Source organism: Agrilus planipennis, unplaced genomic scaffold, assembly GCF_000699045.2.
Source record: "Agrilus planipennis isolate EAB-ADULT unplaced genomic scaffold, Apla_2.0 scaffold94, whole genome shotgun sequence".
NCBI classification, from domain to species: Eukaryota; Metazoa; Arthropoda; class Insecta; order Coleoptera; family Buprestidae; genus Agrilus; species Agrilus planipennis.
Window position 1 is genome coordinate 405,144 of NW_020439120.1, and position 9,200 is coordinate 414,343.

The following is a 9,200-nucleotide window of genomic DNA, read 5'->3' on the forward strand; positions in this document are numbered from 1 at the left end:
TCTTCACGGTGTTTATTAAAAATACTTTCATTTAAAAATAGCATAATTGAATGACATGGCAATTTCTAAGGACTAAGTCGTTAGTTCCGGTATTTGGAACATAAATCAAAATGGTTATTTTAGTTGTACTTTCTTCTAGTGCCGTATCTATCTAGCTTCTGACTTTATATAGGAAGTTCCGAAACTGCGGTACCTACGTCTAAACCCATATAAGGCCTTAAAATATAATTTATGTTTATTATTACTAATTTAAAAAAAGTAGGTAACACTGACCTACAGGCGAAGTAAGCAGGCAATGTCAAAAGCGTTTGTTTTTATTATTTTTAGGATCTAATGAATATTATTTTCTCAGAGACTCAATCTTATACCTATTGTAATTAGGGTTGCCACCCGTACTTTATTATAAAGTATTGTACTCTATTTCGACTATGCGTACAAGACACATAAAGTACGCAAAAATACTTTATTTAAGGCCTTAAGTAAACATCGTAATTTTGTAAGCGATTATTCGAAATTTAGAGTATTTAGAGTATTTTTATATCAATAATACAATAATATTGCACAGAAAAATAGCAAGGCATATTTACGGACTAACCTGATTTCCCAAATCTGTTCAAAATAGTTTCACTTTTGCTGTCCGTTCCGGCCACTTCAGCATTTACAGAAAGTGTATTCTCTGTTGTGAACGCAAAGTGGCGGGACGACAGGAATAAAGCTTCATTAAAACTAATTAAAAATGAACTTTTAGTTTACTTAAATCTCTGTTTGCCATGTTTAGAGGCTATTAATGTAGCAATTTGTTACCGGCTGCTAGGTGTAACAAAAAATATGTTTTTAAAAACAGAAAATAAAATACTTTATTTTTATGCCGAGTACTTTTTTTTTAACCTTTTAGTCGAGAAATACTTTATGTAAAGCCTGAAAAGGTGGCAACCCTAATTTTAATGTTCATGGATTTAACAAAATTTAACTTCAAGACGAAAACTATTTATTTACACTAATTATTATTCAGCTTAAAAACACTATTAAATTATTACTAAACTTAGGTAATTATTCTATTTATTTACACTACTGTTGATATATCACTTTTCACTGCTATCACTGTCAATTTATTTCTCGATTCACTTCTGCAACGGTCAATTTATTTCTACTTTTTTCGGCGATCGTCTCTTCCTTTTTATACTCTTTTGTTTACTTTCAGGACTCTTCTAGAAACATCCGGATAGTTTATTCGTTCTTTGAATTGTTTAACTGCTTTCCCAGAACGCAGGTACGACACACACGCTTACAGATACGGCGCACATAAAGAAAGGCGCCCGCGGCTAGTCGGCGAATCGATAAGCCGCTCACACACACGTATGCCCGATCGCANTAATTATCAGGGTACGAAACGAGCATAACTCTGTCCTTCGACTTAGGTAATAAAAATATGAAGTACGGAACGATCATTTTTTGCGTAAGGTAAGTACGAAACGTGAACAAACCGCCGAAAGTAGTAGTTTAGGTAAATTTTATCACATAATTTTCACGTTCCGTTTTTAATTTGACGTGAATTTTTAAAGTCACTGTTAAAAACAATTAACAGCGTCCGTAATCGTCGCTGATATTTTTTTTCATTAAACACTAAAGGGGAAGAAATGGAATGCTAGGAATGATTGTTAGCAACAGCGGTATTCCTAACTAATAATACATAGATAGCAACCCTCGTATACCAAACCCTTTTTAAATTGGCGTGACTGAATTAGTAAGCAAGTATACAAAGCATCGGACAAGTAGCCGCAAATTAGCTTTAAAAGCCAAAGATTAGCCTGAGTCGCTAAAAATGTGCGGCATTTACCATATTTCATTTGCAGCGATCATACACGTTCGTGCAAATCATTAGCACTCTGCACTGACGTTTTATGCACATAGAATTAGGAAACTATTCGTATAGAAAGTCACTCATTATTCAATTCAGTAATACAATTCTGCACTGACCGACGACACTGACACAATGACCTACTGTCTATGACTAACTACGTACAAGCCTATAACGTTAAAAGAAGGAAGGACTACCCTAAAACAATGCATGAGTAAACAACAACAAAAGAAATACAACACCAACGCTGTTAATTAGCAGTTGACTGAATGCGACCTTGCACTGTCGTATTTCCCCTACGTGATTCTACTAGGGCCGGACTGGCCCTTGTCTGTACTTTCAAATACGTTTTCCTCGAAAACAGTGGACTTTCGGACAGTGCCCTATCACTTCCTGTTAGCTTGCTACTTTTTTGAGAAACACCTTGTATATGTTGATTAAAACGGTATTGAACTACATTTTGTAAAAAATTAGTAAACCTGTTCTTTACAGTTATTGTTATCGAGGTACAAGAACTAAAAGCCTCATATACCTATTTTTAAATTGTAAATAAATAGTAGCTACACTAGCAATTAGTCAATCATTCTATTAATTTAAAATCGTTATTGATGAGATATTCATTTCAAAACTGATTTATGAAAGTTTATAATAAAATGGGTTTACGCATGAACTATTTATCTTAATTGATGGTGTGCTAAAGAAATACAAAGTTTTGCTTATCTTTTTTTGGGTGTCTTTGTTTCGTAGTATCTTTTCGGAATTTCAAACAATTTGCATTTCAAATTTTTCGCAACATCTGTTGCGAACCTTCATTGATAAATTATTGCGTTATGAAACAAGAAATATGTCGGCAATTTCGTATACATGTAGATGATCATCAGAATGCATTAGAGGACACACGACAGCTACGCGATGTAGATCCCAAGACCGGTCATTTTTGATCTTTCGTCTGTCACTAAATAATACGTTTTGCATGGTATATATATCTGTTGCGTGTTCTTCCTAAAATTAAACTCTGCATTTATATAAATTCTAACATGAAGACACATCAAAAACAGTTAATTGTAAAAGTTATTATTCTAGTTCAAACGGGAACGGTAATAATTCGACGGACACAGATTGTTTTCATAAATTACGATTGACAAGTGGTATTTCTGCAATGTACCCAAAATATAATAATTTATCCGTACACATAATTTAGAAAGCGTAGAGTAATGTGAAAACTGTAGTAATGTGTGTGTATATTAAATATTTTCGAACAATACCAAGCAATTTGAATTTCAACTCGAATATCTGCGTTAGTGATGAGCAGAGCAAGACCAAAACCAACACCAAGACTGGTCTTGGTCATAGTCTTGCGTGTTATGTCTGGGTCTTTCTCATTAAGTCTTATACGTTTTTTTAATGATTCTTCTAAGCACTAATTTTTCTATTTATCGACACCATAATTGTCTTAAATGCTGAAATTTTCTGTCATACATGCGAGCATGTCATGACTTTTAAAGAAAATAGTATCGATAGTTCTGAGAGTTACGAAAATTCGAGAACTTACTCCAATGCATAAATTCATCCTTCCTCCAACGCATAAATTAGATCAAGAGCAAGACTGCGAAGCNAAATGCTGAAATTTTCTGTCATACATGCGAGCATGTCATGACTTTTAAAGAAAATAGTATCGATAGTTCTGAGAGTTACGAAAATTCGAGAACTTCCTCCAATGCATAAATTCATCCTTCCTCCAACGCATAAATTAGATCAAGAGCAAGACTGCGAAGCCAAAACCAATTTTGCTCATTATTAATCTGCGTTTTCAAATGAAATATTTTATGGGTTAGATAGGGTCTGGTAGTTTCAATAAATTTCTGACTAAGAACTTAAAATAAAGTTTTTATTAAAGTAGTTTGCGTGCCTACTACGTACCTATATATCTACGCTTTCGAGTTCAGTTAGGTTAGGTTAGGTTAGGTAAGGTAAGTTGATACCGAAATAAGACCTTGTCTAACGCATAAAATACTTTATAAGCAAAAAGACTCCACTACTACTTCTTTTACTTGGATATCATATAAACTCGCTCTTTAGAAGCATCAGTAAGACAGAACGGGTTAGCCTAGGTTTTTGGACTATTGCTTGGCATTCGGGAGGACATCGGTTCGATTTCGGGTCCGCCTGCCCTAGTCCAATTTTTTCTGTGGTTTCTTTGGATCACTTGGGTAAATGCTGGGGCAGTAATATTCCATCGATAAATAATATCTTTCACCCTTGTCTGTCTTCATTTCGCCCGTCTCATCTCTCTCGCCTCAACTATCATCCACCGATTCCCACGATTCCTAAAAGGAGGCTGAAGAGGGTCTTCCGCTCTGCCCTTCGACGTAGTGAGACTACTAACCCTGCTTTCACACAGACGGTTTTCTAACGGCAACCGTGCTGTGCCGTGCCGTGCCGTAATTTCATTTTGCTTTGCGTTCACACTGCACACGGTTTTTCACTTCGGAATTAGTTTTNTGAAGAAAGGCGCCCGCGGCTAGTCGGCGAATCGATAAGCCGCTCACACACACGTATGCCCGATCGCACACAAACACGCTCGTGCTCGCTACACTATTTTAAGCACAGTTGGATGTTACATATATTAAGTGCATCCAATAAAGCGAAAAAAGGTTCTGTAGGCTTCATATTATACTTTCTACTGCAAACATGTACAATGCTTATGCAGCATAAAATTCAAAAGGTACTTTGTATAAAGAAACTGTAGCGAAATAAGAAAAGAATGTTGAGAATTGGTTCACCAAATGTTAATACATCATACGAAATATCCAATCAATACGTTGTCAGAACACAACATGCAATTAATCCACTTCCAAGTCTATTTATAAGTCGATTCTGTTTAAAACCAAATTATAAAGAATCCACTAGAATAACGATTATTTTAAATAAACACGACAATCAACACATTAGGAGTCTTTTATTATTACTCCTGAACCAACGAGAGGCGGCCCCTGACTTTTTCACTTACGGCGCAGATCATAAACAAGAACTTCATTCGGCTAGAAAAACAAGGTGTCTCTCACGCTCAGGAGAAATATCAAAATCAAGGGGTTGATCTTTGGAAACGCACTCTTTACTGCAACTTTATGTGCTTTTATTCTGTTTATTTAGTCGTCCACTATATTATTGATTATGAAAATTACAATTACAATTAAGCTGAAGATCACCATCATAAGGTCCTCAGTCTGACTAAACCTTCGTGCCTGAGAAGATGTCCTACCAACCTACGTCGCCTATTTCTTATTGACTTCCATGGAGTCCTCTGTTCTCCTATTCTTTCTAATATGTTTTCATTTATAACCTTCTCTATTCACGGTATCCTCATCAGTTTTATTTTCCGCAGCACCCACCGTGCATATTTTGCACCCGTACAGCGCCGCACTCCAAATATACACCTTTAACAATCTTTTTCGGATTTCTAAATTAACCTTTTGCGAGCATAGAAGTGACATATTCTTATCGAAGGCGACTACCCTGCACTATCCTTTGCTTTATATCCCTACTACTCCTTTCGTCCTGACTTATTTGATTTCCCAGATACCTAAAACCAGCTACTTCTAATATTTCGTCTCATATCTTTATATTCGCTCTTTCCCTACTTTTTCTTCCCTTGCATACTAGTATTTTTGTTTTACTTTTATTTATTTTCATACAGTACTGTTTTGTGAATAGCGCTTCCATTTTATTTAAAGCTATCTCTAACTCGTCCTTGTTAGATTTTAATACTGCTATATCATCTGCAAATCTAGGCATGCTAATCTTTTTCCCCTGTATATCTATTCCTTCAGTTATATTGTCTTTAATGATGTTGTTCGCGTCTTCGGTGTGTAGATATAAATGTAGCACGGACAGTGTGCATCCCAGTTTGACTTCCTTTCTAATATTTACTTCTCTACGTTGCACCCCCAGCTCTATAAATGCCTGTTGCTCTTTATACAAACTAAGTATCACTCTTCTATCTCTATAACTCATCCCTATATTTTTAAGTATATTTAACAACTTGTCCCATTTAACTTTGTCAAAAGCTTTTCCTAAATCTACAAATTCTATGTACGGACTGTTTCCTTTTTCTATCGTTTTCTCTATTGTTACCCGTAATGCTAGAATGGTCTCCCGCGTTCCTCTATTTCTTCTGAACCCAAATTGATCTTCCCCTAATTGTTCTTCCGCCCTTTTTTCCATCCTCCTCTGTACAATTGTAATTAAGATTTCTGACGCATGGGAAGTTAAACTAATTGTTCTATTTGTATAGCACCTATCCGCGGCTCTATTTTTAAGTACGTTCAATTTACAATCCTCTGGACTTTCCCCGTCTTGTAAATGCGACTAACTAGCTTAAACATACGATCTCTAACCTTTTGTCCTGCATGTTTTAGAATTTCCCCATGTATCCCATCTATACCTGGCGCCTTATTATTTAAAGCTGAAGATATAAAGATACTATCTTTAATTCAACTAGTACGGTAGTTACTAAGATCAATTTNATATTTTCACAGAGAATAATAATAATAATAGAAAGACAGATACAAAAGAATTCGAGTAGAAATATTTACAAAAGGGTGTAATATAATGTTTAGTCAAATATATGTTTTAAATTAAATATAGCGGTGTTATTATCCGCCACACTATATAATTTCTTCTGTTAACTGCGCAATTCAGAGAGAAAAACGATCCTGAAAACAATTTTTGCGGCACGTGTGAATACTTCTATACACTTGCTTGTCTTACTGTTGCCGTGCACGGCTACGGCGCCGTGCCGTTGCAGTGCCCATGCCGTGCTGTACGGCTCCGGCAGCAAACCGTGTTGTGTGAAAGCTTGCATATAAACCAATGTATTACTATTATACACGGCACCGTTGCCGTGCACGGCCACGGCAAAAAACCGTCTGTGTGAAAGCAGGGTTATACTCTGTGCATTTAAAATACATGTAATAAAAAAAACAGGATCTCCCTACGGTCGGTTAAACTTTTCTATGTGGAAAATCTCTTATGTACTGCTAATTGTGGTGTTAATTTCATATGATTGTCAAGTATNCAAGACTCTTGTTTAAAGATATAATTCCAACCAGGCAGTTGTAAAGCCGACCCTGATCTTTAGCGTACCTAAACAACCACTAACCGCTATTACTATTATTCAGTTATGTTTTTTTTTTCACTTTGTCTGTACTCCTCATGAAGCATTTCCTAACATAGCAAGGACGTGTTCAAAATGCAGCAAATGACTACAGTCCCAAGTGGGAACAAGAAAGAAGATTCTCACAGATAAATAATTTATTGCGGACTTTGCCCGTTTTGATCGTCCTAATTAGAGATGACCACGCAAACCAAATTGATAATGAATATTTGGTGGTGTCGATCAAGAATTGAATGTCTTTTACTATTATACGTGTAATAAAGATTAATTAATTAATATCATCTTATTGCACATCAACAATGCACTCTTCTATACTTCAACTTATTTAAGATATAAANATTCCACAAAGACGAGGGCCTCGCAAAAATTTACCCGCCCGGAACCTTCTAATGACTAAGGCCGCCCCTGATTACGAAAGCGTTCTAAGAACTTTTTGGAATCTTCCATAATTTTCAAGATTTGTCCAGTCTGATGTGTGTATGTGTATTGTGGATATATGAGTGTGGGATTTCGGGACGTCCATCGGCCACCGATTTACATCAGTAAGTGAAAATGTAACTACTACAATTTTTTTTAATGTTTCTAGGACGATCCTCAGTAAAAATTTCCGAGAATTTATGAAACAAAAATTAAAAACGAGAAATTTGTGGGTCTCAAGTTAGGTAAATAGTGAAAGATGAAATACCTACCTGACAATATGGTAAATGAAACTGAATTATGAACTTAGAATGCTTTTTAATCAATTGTTGCTAATTTTTATGGAAATGTGAAAACTGTCAATTACGAAGATATTACTTAATAGATACTACATAAAGGAATGGGAAAGGCTACAACAAAAAATACGTCCATCATTAGCCAAATTTTCGGTAGTTGTAATTAATAAAGCTAGTTTTTTCTGCTTTAAATTATCCATTGTTTGCCTTAATCGTTTTAAAGATACCTATATCATCCGGTTTTGATTGATATCTCAAGCAATTAAAGTAAATGCTTCGTAATAAATGAGCTATAATGTCTGCAAGCGTTAACGTTAATTAAATTCTTGGTCGATTCGGAATGCAATCAATATATTGCGACAGTTTATTTCATATTTAAGAAGTTAGTGTAGGTACAATATGTCCCAGACAGATATACGAGGAGAAATTATGGAAAAAAGCACTTAAACTCTACCTCATTCAGAATAAAAATACGGACGTTCAAATTTTGTTTTAAATGCTGATATTTTTTTAAATGAATTTACTAAAATTCAAATTGGTGGTCTTTTATTTTTATATATTTACGATTTACTGATTTTATGTTAAAAAAGTGCAAAACCATCTATAGTTATTTTTATAAGGGATAAGGATAAAATTAGAAANTAATAATGTTCGTGTGCAAAATGTGTACTATATTGGTAAATGCATATTATTATAGAATAGTAAAATAATATCTTTTATTTCTCTCCATTTAACGACCACTCTTTATAACGCCGAAAAATGTTCAGTCCCTTAAGTGTCGTTATATAGAGTTTACACTGTAATTTCAAGCAAAACATATAAGACATTCATAATTCGTGTTTTTTTTTTTTACAGTTATGCACCATTCCTTGAAGAAAATGGAACGGCAAATTCTTCAAAAGACATGTTTTCGAACCTCACCGAATCATCGAACAGTGTTGTGTTTCCGGCTTACATTCGTATCACTTCGATGATCTTTTGTGTTATAATTATGTGCCTGGGAGTGATCGGAAATATCATGGTGCCAGTGGTTATTTTCAAAACAAAAGACATGCGGAACAGTACGAATATTTTTTTAGTGAACTTAAGCATCGCCGACTTGATGGTGCTTCTCGTTTGTACACCTACTGTTTTGGTGGAAGTCAATTCGAAACCAGAAACGTGGGTTTTAGGAGAAGAAATGTGTAAGTGATTTTCGAATTAATTTTTCTTTACGCTTTACGTATTCTTCAAATGTTCAGTATACCTTAGCATTAGCTCTGCAGGGTAACCTCATAACTACAGTAGATTTCAGGTATAACGACGACGAAGTTACCACTGTATTTCGTCGTTATATCCGGAAGTAGTTACAGGCAAAGGTAAAGAGATGCAGACACGTATAAATCTGCATCTAGGGGTCATACTTATTCAAACAACAGTTGTCACTCAGAATATCACTTTGTAACTGAACCAT

At 35.1% G+C, this 9,200-nt stretch overlaps 1 protein-coding gene across 1 annotated transcript in view; it reads left to right on the top strand.

Moving 5' to 3' along the window:
• LOC108738266 (neuropeptide Y receptor type 1-like) overlaps positions 1-8,939 on the top strand; it is a 29,674-nt gene extending 20,735 nt beyond the window's left edge. Inside the window, exon 2 of the mRNA XM_018471626.1 lies at positions 8,603-8,939. Coding sequence (XP_018327128.1) covers positions 8,603-8,939 — 337 coding nt within the window. The remainder of the gene's footprint in view (positions 1-8,602) is intronic.
• Positions 8,940-9,200: the final 261 nt, after the last annotated feature.